Source organism: Delphinus delphis, chromosome 2, assembly GCF_949987515.2.
Source record: "Delphinus delphis chromosome 2, mDelDel1.2, whole genome shotgun sequence".
NCBI lineage: Eukaryota > Metazoa > Chordata > Mammalia > Artiodactyla > Delphinidae > Delphinus > Delphinus delphis.
Genome location: NC_082684.1, coordinates 48,252,113 through 48,267,870, shown reverse-complemented (window position 1 = coordinate 48,267,870; position 15,758 = coordinate 48,252,113). Strand labels below are relative to the sequence as shown.

At 32.9% G+C, this 15,758-nt stretch overlaps 1 protein-coding gene across 1 annotated transcript in view; it reads left to right on the top strand.

Annotated features, from left to right (window-relative positions):
- GPR137C (G protein-coupled receptor 137C) overlaps positions 1-15,008 on the top strand; it is a 53,377-nt gene extending 38,369 nt beyond the window's left edge. Inside the window, exons 4-7 of the mRNA XM_060003449.1 lie at positions 11,024-11,173; positions 12,409-12,534; positions 12,704-12,822; positions 13,869-15,008. Of these exons, the coding sequence (XP_059859432.1) occupies positions 11,024-11,173; positions 12,409-12,534; positions 12,704-12,822; positions 13,869-14,046 (573 nt within the window). The 3' untranslated portion in view covers positions 14,047-15,008. The remainder of the gene's footprint in view (positions 1-11,023; positions 11,174-12,408; positions 12,535-12,703; positions 12,823-13,868) is intronic.
- The last annotated feature ends 750 nt before the right edge of the window (positions 15,009-15,758 follow it).

Here is a 15,758-nt window from a genome sequence, read left to right as displayed (position 1 = left end):
CAGGTTAATTATTTGCTAAAAATAAATTTTAAAAAAAATTTAAGGGAAAAAAAGAAAAAATACTTTTCAGAGGACTATAACAACATCCAGACTCTAAAACATGGCACTCACAATGTCCAAAACACAATCCAAGGTCTCTAGATATATGAAGAAACAGGAAAAATTTAACTCATACTCAAGAACAAAAATCAAAACTCAAAAAGCAATCATTGGTGGCAGTCCCCCACAGATGACCCAGATGTTGGATTTATCAGACAAAGATTTTATAATATGCTCAAGGATGTGAAGGAAAATATACTTGAATGAATGAATAAATAAGAAATCTCAGAGAAATAGAAACTATTTTTAAAAACTACCAGAAATTTTAGAATTAAAAAATACAATATTTAAGTAGTCACTAGTTGTGCTTAGCAGCAGATTGGAGATGAAAGAAGAGTCAATGAACTTAAATCAACAGAAATTATCCAATCTGAAGAACAGAGGATATTGGGGGTAAAGATGATAATAAAATGAACAGAGCCTCAGGGCCAAATTATGTATAATTGGAATTCCCAAAGGAAAAGAGGGAGAAAATGAGATTGGAAAAAAATATTTGAGGAAATATGACCTAAATTTTCCAGTTTTGATGACAGACATAAATTTATAGTTTCATGAAGCTCAACTAAGCCCAATCAGGATAAATATATAGACAATCTTACCTAAGTTCATTGTACTCAAAGTGCTTAAAACCAAAAAGAAAAAGAAAATTTTGAGAGCAAAGAAAAATGACATATACATAAGGGAACATTGATTCAAATGATCACTCACTTCTCATCAGATATAATGGAGCCAGAAAACTTGGTAACAATGTCTTTGAAATGCTGAAAGAAAAATGCTGTCAACTCTGAAATCTACATCAAGTGAAAATATTCATAAAGAATGATGAAGAAATAAAAAACATCTTCAGGTAAAAGAAAACTAAGAGGGTTCATTATCGACAGACCTATACTACAAGAAATGCTAAGAAAATTCTCAGACTGATGGGAAATAAAATCGGCTTGGATTTTAGCTCTTCAGGAAGGAATGAAGAACACAAGAAATAATAAATATGTGGGTAAATATAATTTCTTAATTTCTTTAAAATAAATGTGACTGTGCAAAGCAAAAATTATAACATGTGAGGCTTACATATGTAGATATAATACATAATTCTCTATATAGTATATATAACAACTATAGCACTGTAGCATCAAGGACAGGGCCTGTATGGTTGCAATTCTCACATTTTACATCAGTGGTATGATATTAACTATTGCTTAGACTATGAAAAGTTAAGGATATATATTATAATCCCTAGAGCAGTGATTCTCAAATTTTTTGGTCTCAAGCTCCCATTACACTCCTAAGAATTATTGAGGACCCCAAAGAGCTTTTGTTTATGTAGATTATATCTACCTATATATACATTTTAGAAAAAAAAATTGAGAAATTTTAAAAATATTCATTTATTGATTTAAAATGCCAATAATAAATCCATTATATGTTAACACGAATAACATTTTATGCTAAATAATTATATTTTCCAAAACAAAAATAAATAGCGAGAAGATTGACATTGTTATACATTTTGCAAATCTCTTTAATGTCTGACATAATAGAAGACAGCTGGATTTTCATGTCTGCTTCTGCATTCAATCTGTTGTGATATGTTGTTTAGGTTGAAGTATATGAAGAAAATCCATCCTCACAAATATATGTAGTTGGAAAATGGAGGAGAATTTTAATAGCCTTTTCAGATAATTGTGGATATTCTTCTCTAATACTACACCAAAACTCTGAAGTGGAGGTTTCTTAAAGGTTAGTTGCCGTGTGGAATCTAAAATGATATTAGTGAACTTTCTGTACTCTCCATTGGTCTATCTTGCACTTTGAATGAGTTTGTAACATCATGCATTGATCATTAGAAAAGAGTGGTCACAGATCTTCAAAATGTTGATACATTTCATTAGACAATAACCTAAATCACATTTGTTAATATCACCAGCAATCTCATTCGAAAAGTATTTAAGTTTTGGGAAGCTGCCAGTCTTACAGTGGATACAAACGCTTACAAGTTTTCAAAAATTCTGATTTTCACTTGAAAGTTCATATTTCATCATTGGCCATAAATACTGTCAGATGTTTTCTTTGACATGACAGGCTCATTTCATTTATTTTTCAAAAAATATATGCCCATTAACCAAGTCTGAATAACCATTGTTTGTCTGCCATAGTTGTCTGTTAAGTAGAAAATGGGATTTCATGAAAAAAGTGGTTAGTTCAGCTCACAAGTCAAGTAATCACATAAGTGCTTCTCCTCTCCTCAAGAATGCTTCAGGATGCGGCAGAATTTCTTTAAGTGTGTGTCTTATTTCATCACACAGAATATTAAATAGACACGTACTCTAGGGTCAATATTTAATAAATATTTTCACTGCTTCATCAATGATATTCTTTTTTTCTTTCTTTTCTTTTTTTTTTTTTGTCTGCATTGGGTCTTCATTGCTGCGCGTGGGCTTTCTCTAGTTGCAGAGAGCAGGGGCTACTCTTTGTTGCAGTGCACAGGCTTCTCATTGCAGTGGCTTCTCTTGCTGCGGTGCACAGGATCTAGGTGCACAGGCTTCAGTGGTTGCAGCACTCGGGCTCAGTAGTTGTGGCTCACGGGCTCTAGGGTGAGCGGGCTTCAGTAGTTGTGGCTCACAGGCCTAGTTGTTCCACAGCATGTGGGATCTTCCTGGAACAGGGATCAAACCCGTGTCCCCTGCATTGGCAGGTGGATTCTTAACTGCTGTACCACCAGGGAAGTCCCTTCATCAAGGAGATTCTTAAGTGAAGCTTTCTTTTTTAACTGGGAGTGCATAGTAGTGAAGAATACAATACAGTTTGGTGACACTGCATTGATTTGTGCTAAGACCGAAAGTTTTACCCACCATTGCTTTTGTACCATTAGTGAGATTATCAGTACAATTGGCCCAGGATAAACAATCAGAAGAATTTTCAACACTTTGAATATTTCAGTACTACTTGTGTTTCTTCTCAGGCATTGACATAAAAGAATGCCCTCTTGGATGATTAGTTGCTACTGAATGAATATAAACAAAATGCTGAATGAATTTTGAATATAAAAAAATTATGAATATAATTGATGAATATAAACAAAATTAGTCCTTCTATATCAGATTAATATATTTGTAAGGCAAAAATACAAGTCTATTGACAAGACATTAAATCACTATGTTTTCAGCTAAATCTTTGAATCAGTGAATTTCTATCTTGGAAAATGACAGTGCCATAATTTCTTTTATGGACTTTTCATCCAGCAGGCATTCAGCAATATTAACTGTACAAGGCTTTACTAGTCTCTCAGCTACTATGAGTGCTTCGCCAGCCAATGCAATATAGTAATTTAGCCTGTAAAATGCCTGAGTGGCTTTTTAATTTCTAGTTTGGAAAGTAATAAAAACAATTTGTGGTGTTTAAAGTGCTCACCACACCTGCATTTAAAATTTCAATTCCTTGTGCTTGAAACTCTGAATGATTGGTCTCAAAATGATGCTGCAGCTTAACTTGGACATAATGTTCTGTCACAGCAGACACAATAAGGTAAATTATTAACGTTTATAAAACCTATTGAAAGTTAGTTTTCATTGCACTTCATTTGATAAAACAAAACAAGAAATCAGTTTCACCCAATTACTTTGATGTAGATTTCTTTCTTCATTGAACCAGAGAATTCTAACACTTTCATCTTTCTCAGCATCTTAGAGGTAAACAAAGAAGCTGTATGTAGAGAAAAATATTTTTTATTGTGACAAAATATACGTAACATAAAATTTACCATTTTAACCAGTTTTAAATGTACAGTTCAGTGGCATTAAGTACATTCACACTGTTGTGCAACCATCACCACTATCCATCTCCAGAACATCTTCATCCCATACTGAAACTTTGTACGAATGAAACAGTAAGTCCCCAATCCTCAGCCAATAATCCATTCTTAAATATGAAAAAAATTTTCATCTTAGAGTAAAATTATTAATTTCTAAAATAGTTTAATATTAAATTAAAATTTTTTTAAGTGTTTGAAAAAAATTCTTAAATATTATAAAACAAATCTGTAAATTGTACGTATTCTTGTTGTGCTGCCATGTAGATACAAGGAAAATTTTAGGATTTCCAAATAACTACTTGTTTGGTAATAATGAGGTTTTATCAGATATAGCAGGTATAACCAAAGAAAACTAACAAGAACCCAGTAAAGGTACAGAGAACAAGCTGAGTTAATCTCTGAAAATGCATATATTTATACCCTAATTCTATTATATCAGGAACCTAGAAAACACAAGAACACACATGTACACAGAGTGTTGAAACCATCATATATCATAGAGCCACTGGGAAACTCTGCTGTATATACAAAAGAGAATGAGAATATAATAGGCAAATAACATCTTATTACTCTTTTTTTTAATCATTTTGATTTTGATCTTTAAGGTCCCTGGACCACACTTTAAGAACTGTTGCCCTAGAACAACCACTTAAGGCAAAAAGCAAAACAAAACAAAACAAAGAAATAGAAAAGTATAGTTAAAAGTTCAATGGATAAATTAAAATGGAGTTCTAAAAAATATTCAGTTAACCCACAAGAATGCAGAAAATGATGGATAGAGGAACAACAAATAAACAATGTCAACAACAAAGCACAAGAAGGGCAAACAGAAAGCAAATAGTAAAATGTAAGACCTAAATCTAAACATATCACTAATTATATTAAATCTTAATGGAGTAAACACTCCTGTTAAAATGTAGAGACTGTCAAAATGAATTTCTAAAAAAACAAGGCCCATCTATACTCTGGCTTCCGGAATGCACTTTAAATAAATATAAAGACAGATAATAAGTTAAAAATAATTAGATGGAAACTAATATACTATTCATTCAGTAAGTATTAGAAGGCACTTTAATATCAGATAAAAGAGACTTCAAAACAAAGGGTATTACCAGATATAAAAAGGTAAGCAAAGGATATTACCAAATATAAAGAGGTACATTTCATCAGAAAGACATAAAAATCATAAATGTGTACATGAAGCCAAATTGTAGGAATAAAGAGGGGAAAAAAGACTTACCAAATAGTAAGAAAAAAAGGGGGAAAAATCTCTACAATCATAGATGGAGATTTTAATGCCCCATACTCAGAAGTTGATAAAAGAAAAAATCAGTAGACATAGAAAATCTGAACAACACTATCAACACCTCTGAGCTAACTGACTCCCAATAACTGGAGAATATACATTCCTTTCAGTTGATCATGGAAGTGGTCATCAAAATAAACCATACAGTGGACCATAAGACAGGTATCAATCAAAGAATGAAAAGGACTGGAATCAAAGAATGTAGTCTGGCCACAATGCAATTAAGTATCAATAACAACATGATATCTTCTTAAAAATCCAAATATTTAGAAATTATGCAACATAATTACAAATAACCCATGGGAAAAAGAAGAAATCACAAGGGAAATTAGAAAATATTTCAAACTGAAGAATAGTGAAAAACAATATACCAATATTTGTGGGATGCAGCTAAAATAATGCTTGAAGAGAAAAATACAGCTTTAAATGCTATATTAGAAAAGGAGAAAGATATAAAATCAGTGACCTAAGGTTTCACCTTAGAAAAAGCTGGGGGAAACTATGAAAAAGTTTTTTGTTTTTTGTTTTTAAGTAAGTCCAAAGTAAGTAGAAGAACTGAAATAATAAAGGTAAAAATAGAGATCAGTGAAACAGAAAATAAACTATAGAGAAATTAAAGCCAAAAGTTAATTCTTCTAATAGGTCAACAAATTTGATGTACCAAAAAAGGCAGAGTGAAAATACAAATTGCCAATACCATGAATAAAAGAGGGACAATCACAATAGATCTTATAGACATTAAAAGAAAAATGAGGGAATATTATGAGCAAATCCTTGTGGATAAATTTGACAACTTAGATGAAATGAACAAATTAAAAAAAAATACAACATAACAAAATTAATTAAAGATAAAATACCAAATATAAATAGCCCCATATTTATTAAAGAAATTGAATTTGTTATCAGAAATTTCTCCCAAAACTCCAAACCTAGATGGTTTCACTGGTTAATTTTATCAAATATTTAAAGAAGAAATAGCACCAATAGTAAACAAACTCTTTTGAAAATAGAGGAGAAAGGAACACTTCCTAACATGTTTTATGAGAACAGCATTACTCTGATACCAAAACTTGACAAAGACATTATTAAACAAATAAAAATTAGGGGCTTCTCTGGTGGCACAGTGGTTGGGAGTCCGCCTGCCGATGCAGGGACACAGGTTCGTGCCCCGGTCAGGGAAGATCCCACATGCCGCGGAGCGGCTGGGCCCGTGAGCCATGGCCACTGAGCCTGCGCGTCCGGAGACTGTGCTCGGCAGTGGGAGAGGCCACAGCAGTGAGAGGCCTGCGTACCGCAAAAAAAAAAAAAAATTAAAAATAGATAAATAAATAAAAATTATACACTAGTACCTCTTATACTTAGAGATACAGAATCTAAGCAACATATAAAAAGGATAATACATCATGACTAAAAAGAGTTTATCCCAGGAATGCAACATTGGTTTAACATTTGAAAATCAGTCACTGTAATTCACTACATTGAGAGAACAAAGGAGAAAAACCAAATACTCATTTGAATAGATGTAGAAAAAACATTTGACAGAATTCAACACCGTGAATTTTAAATTCATGATTTAAAATAACATGATTAAAAATTTAATAACATGAATAAAATTCATGATTTAAAAATAACAACAATGAAATGTTCAGCCAATAGGGAATAGAAGGAATGTTCCTCAATCTGATAAAGGAGGTCTGTAAAAAACCTGCAATCAGTGTCATACTTAAAGTATTGAATGTTTTGCCCCTAAGGTTGGGAACAAAGCAAGGATGCCCACTCTCACCATTTCTATTCAATATTCTAATAAAACAAAAACAAAAAGGTATGAAATTGGAAATTAAGAAGTAAAACTGTCTCTAATTGCAGATAACATGATTGTTTATGTAAAGCATCCTAAGGAATCTACTAAACAGCTACTAGCAAATTCTCAGAAAATTACATTGTATTTTCATATATACCAGGAGCAATCAGTTAGAGAATGAAATTCAAAAAGCAATTCTATAACATTAATAGCATAAAAAAACAAAATACTTAGGAATAAATTTTGCAAAAAACAAGCAATACCTCTATACTAAAAACTATAAAATAATACTGAGAGAAATTAAAAAGACATAAATCAATGAAGACCATTGTTCATGGATTGGAAGATGCAGTATTTTTAAGATAGCAATTCTCCCCAAAATGATCTATAGATTCAATGCAATCCCAATCATAATACTACCTTGAGGTTTTAAAAAATAGAAATTGACAAGTTTATTCTAAAATTTATATGGAAATAAAAAGGACCCAAAATACTTAAAAAGTAGCACTTTCCAATAGAACTTTCTACGATGATGAAAATATTCTATATCTGCACTATTCAGTATGTGACTACTGAGCACTCGAAAGAGGGCTAGTCCGAAAGAAACCGATCTTTTAATTTAATTTAGTTTAAATGTAAATATGTAAGTACTCACATGTGGCTAATGGCTATTATATTGAACAGTGCAGAAGGTAACTCTGAAAAAGAAGAGGACTTAGACTACATGACTTTGAAACTTAGTATAAAGCTACAGTAATTAAGACAGTGTGTTACTGGCATAAAACAGATCGATGAAACAGAATAGAGAGCCTGGAAACAATCCACACTTATATAGTCTTTGATTTTTGACAAAGAAGCTAAAGCAATTCAAAGGGAAAGGAAGTCTTTTTAGCTAGTAGTGCTGGAAGAACTGGTTATCCACATGAAATAAAATGAAACTTTAGTTCCATCTCATATTATACACACACACACAAATTCAAAATGGATCGCAAACTTAAATATAACTGAAAAAATTCTAAAGCTTTTAAAACCAAACACAGGAGACTCTCTTTACAATTTGGGTATAGGCAAAGGTCTCTTAGGCAGGTCATTGAAAGTAATCACAAGAGAATAAATTCATAAACTAGACTTAATTAAAATTTAAAATTTCCCATCAAAAGACAAGACTAAGAAAATGCAAAGGCAAGCCACAGACTTCAAGAAAATATTTGCAATACATACATCTGATAAGGAACTCATTTCCAGCATACATAGAGACCACCTACAACTCAATAATTTTCAAAAAGACAACCCAATTTAAAAATGGTCAAAGATATGAACAGACTTTTCACAAAGAAGATATACAAATGGCCAATAAGCACAATATAATTAGTCACCCGGGGAAATGCAAATTAAAACCAAAATATCCACCAGCATGGCTAAAATGAAAAAGATTGACAACCCCAAATGTTGTCTAGGAATTGGAACAACTGGAACTCCCATACTCTGTTGGAAGTACATCCATTTTGGAAAAAGATCTGGCAGTTTCTTATACAGCTGAACTTATACCTACCGTATCACCCAGCAATTCCACTGTTAGATATTTACCTAAAAGAAGTGAAAGCAGCGTATGTCCAGAAAAAGATTTGAATAAGAACGTTCAGAAACAGTCCATCAACAGAAAAAATGGATAAACAAATTCTCACGTAAACAAAGTCATGTAATTATACAGTGGAATTAGTGTGGCTAACTGTCCTGGTTTGCCTGGAACTGAGAAGTTTTGGGGGACGTGGGACTTTCAGTCTAAAACTAGGAAACTTTTTTTTTAATAGGAAACTTATGAGCAAACCAGGAATTGGTCACCCTAATAGTCCACCTCAGCAATACAAACACCTAACTACTGGTACATCCAACAACACGGATGAATCTCAAAACATTATGCTAAGTGAATGATACCTACACAAGGAGTTCATATCCTATGATTCCATTTATGTGAAGTTCTAGAGTAGGCAGAACTAAGTTGTGGTAAAAGACAAAAGCAGGAGAGTATTTGCGCTGGGGAGTTGGCTGATGGGGAAGGGATGTGAGGGAATGTTCGGGAGTGATGGTAATGTTCTCTATTTGTATACACATTTGTCAAAACTCAATGAATGGTAAGTTGAGGTTTCTGCATATCTGCATCTAAAAATACCTGTAAACAAATACTGAACTCTAGTCAATGATATGCATGCTGGAGTGAGGTCTAACTCTTCTTTACTTGTCAAGTGTGGAATTTCTAAAAATGTGGTATGTAGATGTCAGAGGTGGAGGAAGGGAGAATCATTCCTTGAGGATTGCTCCTGAGTGGAATTGTTTGTCATGACTTTTCAGTTTAGGAAGATTTTCTTTAACTTTTCGAGAGCACTTTCCAGGTGGCTGAATCCTTATCTTTTGTTTTATAATCCTGTATTTTGTGAGAAGGATCTTATTTTGTTCTCTAAATCGGTGGGCTTCTTTCTCTATGTATGTAATTTGACTGCAATTTTATTAATTGCTTTGATATTATTCTTTGCTTTTTTCTCATACTTTTGTAGTTTTTATAGTATTTACAAGTATAAGCAGAGTATCTCCATATTATAAGATGTATTTTTAGCAGTCACTTTATATCTCAAAGCAGTGACTGTAAATTTACTTATGGTTATGTTAAAGGACAGTAACGCTTACAGCATTCTAACTTTTCTTGCTACCTAACTTTTCTTTAATAATATAGTACTTTTAAAATGGAAACTGGATTGCTTTTAGATCAGCTTTTTATTAACAACATTTTTGGGGGGATTCACAAAAATAAAAATGTACATTGTAGAAAATTTTAGCCTTGATTAAAAAATTTAATCTTGCTAGAATTTTATTTATTTTCACACATCCTTTTTGCTATGGTAGTAGGTCAGCTCAGAGAAGGTACTCTTTTGCTATTTCAACATCTTTCAAGATATATTTCATCTTTTAGTTTGCTTTCTTCTCATATACCTCTAAAATGTGTTGTTCTTGTAAGGAAATCAGCTATAATAAAGGTTCTCAATCCTACCAAACCCAGTGACCCCTTCTAATAACATTTTAATAACCTATTTCTATCTGAAATTAATAGATTGTTTAACATAACTACACACACAACTTCAAATGTTCAGTGCAATTGCCCTAAATGTAATATAAAGAGGAAATAAAAGGAAAGTAATTAATAAATATTTCAGTATGTAAATTTGGGGCGATGTAGTAGTCAGATGCTTGTATCTATACATAGAAATTGTGACTGAGACAGCTATAAATGCACACTGTTACAGGTGTGTTGCTTTGGTGCTTTACATACCACAAGCAGTATTGTTGTCAGTTTCATGCCTTTCTGAAATAGTTGACCATTCTTGATAAAGTTCTGAACAAGAAACGAAGGACAAATTTCCCTCAATTTACAGTATTTGGGGAAATGGTGAAAGGCTTAGTAATAAAATATTTTGGATTTGAAAGTGCATTTGGGTGCCTGCATCATTTTGTCATCAACATAACAGCATCAACAGAGGAATAACATCAACTAACAGAATCTAATAGAACAAAGCAAATAGCACAGCAGTTGTATTTCTATTTTAATTTTTCATCTTACTGGAAATTAAGTGTGTCAAACGGACTAATGCTTTTATTTCCCATTCTTTTCTCATTATGACAAAACTACCTCTCTGATTAACATCAGTTAAAGCTCAGATCTTTTGCCAAGTTGTTTATTCCTATACTACTTAAGGTAACCTTGGCAGAAAAAAAATCATCCTCCAGCTGCCACTGGGCAAGTTGGCAAAGAACTTATTTGTATTAACAGGGTAGTTTAAACACAAGTGGTTCTAAAAATAGGAATTGTAAAGCAAGATAATCAAGAGTTTATTTCAACTGGTGCTCACTCAGTGTTTTCTAGGAGTGCATTGCAAGAGGTGACTATATTGTATATGGATGAATGGCCTGTCTTGACAAATGTGCGGGGTTTCATGATGATGAATTTTTTTTCTTTTAGGGTATGTCTCTGTGCCAGACTGTTGTCGTAGGCTCTGTAGTCATTCTTCTCTACTCTTCAAGAGCATGTTATAATTTGGTGGTGATCACCATATCTCAGGATACATTAGAAAGTCCATTTAATTATGGCTGGGATAATCTTTCAGATAAGGTAAGTACCTAGCATGTATTGCCAATCTAAGTGTATGATAATGAAGTTAGCCTGACTAGGAGAACGTTTTAAGTGTTTGACTTACAAACACTTTTATGGAATCTCTAGCTACTCTCAGTAATCATACTTAAAAGTTCTATGTTTAAAAATCCTCATTTATATGTGGCACTTGAAATCATTCTTCAGAGAGAACTTCTCTCAAAGTAGTATTTTCTTTTCTTTTTGTTAATAATACTAACAGTGCCTTAAATCTATTGGTCATAAACCTATTTTACTAGTTTTTAAAGGATAGTATTTAAATATCTCTAGATAAATTGGTTGCCTGTCATTAGCTAGTGAATATGGTTATATATTTAATTTGTTAGGATGAAATTAATTCTCTCTTACCCAAGAGCTACATATAACCTAAATATTTGGTTCAGTTTTAGATGTATGACTTATGAAAATCTGGCATTATCAGTCTTGATAATGGGAGAGCATTCATAGTTCCTTGGATGTCCAGGTGTTTTCTGTAGTGATTCCTGGTGTCCTAGCTATGCATATTTGACTTCCCAGTGTTCTCCATCCTTTACCTAGAAGTACATTTTGACATGGGTACATGTCATATCTTTATTTATATTAATTTAACTTTGTACTGAATTTAAGGCATTGTGGGATACTATTTTATCTGAATTTCAGTTACCTTTCTAAGAAGGAATTTTCACGTGTGGTTCCATGTAGCAGATTCCCTTCACTCCTTTTCCCATTTCTCTCTTCCCACATCTATTAGAATAGAAACAAATCCAACATGGAGTTTAAGCCCAAAAGCATGTTTTTAAGTAGCAACAGAGCTGAGCGACTTGCATGTTACATTTCTCTACAGGTATAACTCAGGGTAAGTGTAACTATTTTGCCTTTGGAGCAGCTGGAACCAGTAGTCTCTTTTATAATTCTCCTTAGACTATGGGGCCTAAACTGTCTACCCCATTACCCATGTATTTAAAATATTTTCATAAATTGATGTATTGAAAAAGTTAGTACCTCTTTATTCTACTTAATAGCAAAGCATTTTTATGACCTTTAAAGGGTAAATATCACTACATGAGAAACCATAAAATATAGAAAATTAATTTAGAGTTTTATGTGCTTGTAAGTTGATGTTTTAACTTACCCTACCTGAAGCAAGTTGATTGTGGAGGGTGATTTCTTACACATAAAACAGATTTTAAAATTGCTCTGCCATATTCTATTTACAGGCTCATGTAAAAGACATAAGTGGAGAAGAGTATATAGTATTTGGAATGGTCCTCTTTCTGTGGGAACATGTGCCAGCATGGTCGGTGGTACTGTTTTTCCGGGCACAGAGATTAAACCAGAACTTGGTATGATGTCATAATATTACCTAATGTTTGTTCTCCTTATTTTAAAAAATAATGGAACATTTATATTGATTTTCTATTTTTGGCAAAGACTAAAAAGCATTATAGATCCAGGCCTCCTTTCCTAGTTGAAAAGTAAATCTTCTTATGCTATCTAATACTTTGTTCACAGGCACCTGCTGGCATGATAAATAGTCACAGTTACAGTTCCAGAGCATACTTCTTTGACAATCCAAGACGATATGATAGTGATGATGACTTGCCAAGACTGGGAAGTTCAAGAGAAGGAAGGTAGATGTACTGAATTAGTACTGACATAGATTCAAGAGAACAAATCTAAGCTTTAACCCAAATATGAAAAGGGTGATTTGCTGATATATGTCAATAAATAAGATCATTTAACATTGGAGCTTAGAACAGTAGATGTTAAACCCATGATGGGACCTGTACTATAAAGAATTATCATCTGATTCTAAGCCCATATATTACCTTTATTTGAGAAATGCCTTTGGGGGTAAAATGGTACCATTTCATTGCAGGATTCCTTGTTAGTTCAGAGCTGATGGGGGTTGGTGAGCAGGGAAGAAATACTATTATAGTGATTTTATATGTTTCCATATCTAGTCTGCTGTTCAAAATCCACAGAGAAACCCTAGATAAACTCTTGCAAAGCTTAGTGCCATAGAAAATCTTCATGTGCCCTACTTGTTGCAAAATCTTTGCAAGTCCATACCATTAGCTATGTGGCAGTGCAAAGAGAAAGCCTGAATGCACACCTTAATGCTTTGAGTTTGATGTAAAAGTTTGATGTAAAGCCTTAATGCTTTGAGTTTGATGTAGCATTTTCTATAATCCTTACTTCATCTGGACAAGTTACTTAACCTCAGTTTTTTTAGTCTGTTTTCATCTGTTAGATAGGGATTATAATAGAACCTATCTGATAGGATGGTTGTAAAGATTAAATGAGTGTGTGTGTGTGTAAACATGCTGTACATATGTATGTATATTCACATATATATACACACACACAAACATGTCTTAGAATAGAACCTACTACATAATAAGCACTATATTGTTATTATTATTATCTGATAATCAAGTTCTACTAGTTTTGAGTGGTATTAATTCATTATTTTCTAATATGTGATATAGAATCAAGGATATTAGATAAAAGTCATTGCATTTTGTAGACAACCATTATGTTATTTAGCAAAGAACGTATTTCAATATATTCGATACTAACTGTATTATAAAATTCACTGAAAACTAAAAATGCCAACATGACTTATTACATCCTGATCACAGTCCTTTGGCTTTTTTGCCCTTTTTTGTTGCAGTTTATCAAATTCACAAGGTTTGGGCTGGTATGGCACCATGACTGGGTGTGGCAGCAACAGTTACACAGTCTCTCCCCACCTGAATGGACCTATGACAGATACTGCTCCTTTGCTCTTTACTTGTAGTAATTTAGATATGAACAATCACCATAGCTTATATGTAACACCACAAAACTGATGGCATTACCAAGTCGTGATTCTTCAATCGTTTTCCGTGAATGTGTATATCCTGTGTGTTTAAATTACATCTACATAAACATTCCATTATCTGTTGCAACCGAAAACAAAGCCTCGAAATGTGGCCGTGTCCAGTGGGGGACACGGCTGTTCCTTTTGACCTCGTCCTGGTAAAGTAAAGTGCAGTGGAAAGTTTGGAGCGGGAGGAAAGAGGGATTAGATCTTAAGGCACTTGATGGCCTCCAAGCATCCTGACTTTGGAACGTCAAATGCATAGTTGCATATTTGCACTTTTATCTTTGTCCTGAAAGAGTACACTGCAGTCCCCAAAGTCATACCCAGTGTTCACATTGGGATATTATGTTGTACACCGAATTAGGAGGCAATTTCCCTACAAAAATCAAAGCCTGTATATTCAGCAGTGTACTCCATGTGGAATTCTTACCCAATAAAGTTTATAGTGTGAACAGTGCACAGAACGAAGGCATACAAATGTACCATTCTTTTAAAAGATCTACTAAAAAGTATGTAATCACTGAAGATAGTTCTTTTAAGCATGATTGTACAGTACCAACTGAAATTATTCAAATAATCATTTTAAACAAATGACAGTAGTAATCCTTTACAGTGAGGACCAGCAGTGTTCTTTGGAAAGCCACAGTCATTTCTTCAAGAGGAAAGTATACCAGTCAAAATTATGTGGCTACTTTGAGTAGATTTGGTCAAGTGATTATTTTGTATGATTAAGATATATGTAGTAGTTTAAGCATGATTCTTCAAGAAAGCAATAGTAATTTTTGCATAGGGAGATTTCGGTAGACACTTCTTGGGACTAAACAAGTTTACAGATGCATTTAAGAACTATTCATAAAATGTATAATTCTGAGTTAAAACATGAATACATTTTCAAAGGCATTCAATTTAGCTGAAACAAAATATAGGTAATCTTACTTATTCCTACTGAATCAGGATTATCCTCAGGTAAATTAAATCATGATACATTATTGCAGTGAACTCAAGTGCAATACTTTGTAAGACATGTAATTCCTCCTTTAGTTTTCACATTTTTATATCTTGTATATGGGAAAAGCCAAATTAAATTTAATTCAAATTAATTCCAGCAGTAGACTAAATGAACAACTTATGTAAATGTACTAACTATGTAAGTATAAAACCAGTGGTTCACAATATTGGAATACTTTTAGAATTACATTAAAACTGTCTTGGATGTCCTACCTTGGATCTAAAAAATAATACATGGTAGGCTAAGGTAATAGAGAATTTTAAAATGCACTTTCTACCAGTGTCTATATGGAAAGAAGTAGATGCTGAATACCTCAAGATGCCAAGGTAATGGGCACACTGGGAAGTTGTCACAACATGCTTAAAGATGACTAACTATATATACAATTGTTTGCTGATCTATTTCTTCAGAACTGGAACTAATACAACTATCCTTTTCTGTCTTTACTTTGATTGGAAAGTTATGTTTTATTTCTACTCTTACATAAAATACCTTTCAACTTTTTGATTAATTGATTCAGTAACTTCATAAAAGTATAACAATAAGTGAAACCCCAAGAAAAAAATGAAATTTATAATGCTTTTGATCTTTTGGAAGGCTGGTACACAGCCAAAGAAATTTCATCTTTTTATCATACAAAATGATTCTGAATTCAGTTAAAAGCATAAACTTATAAATGTTACTTTGGG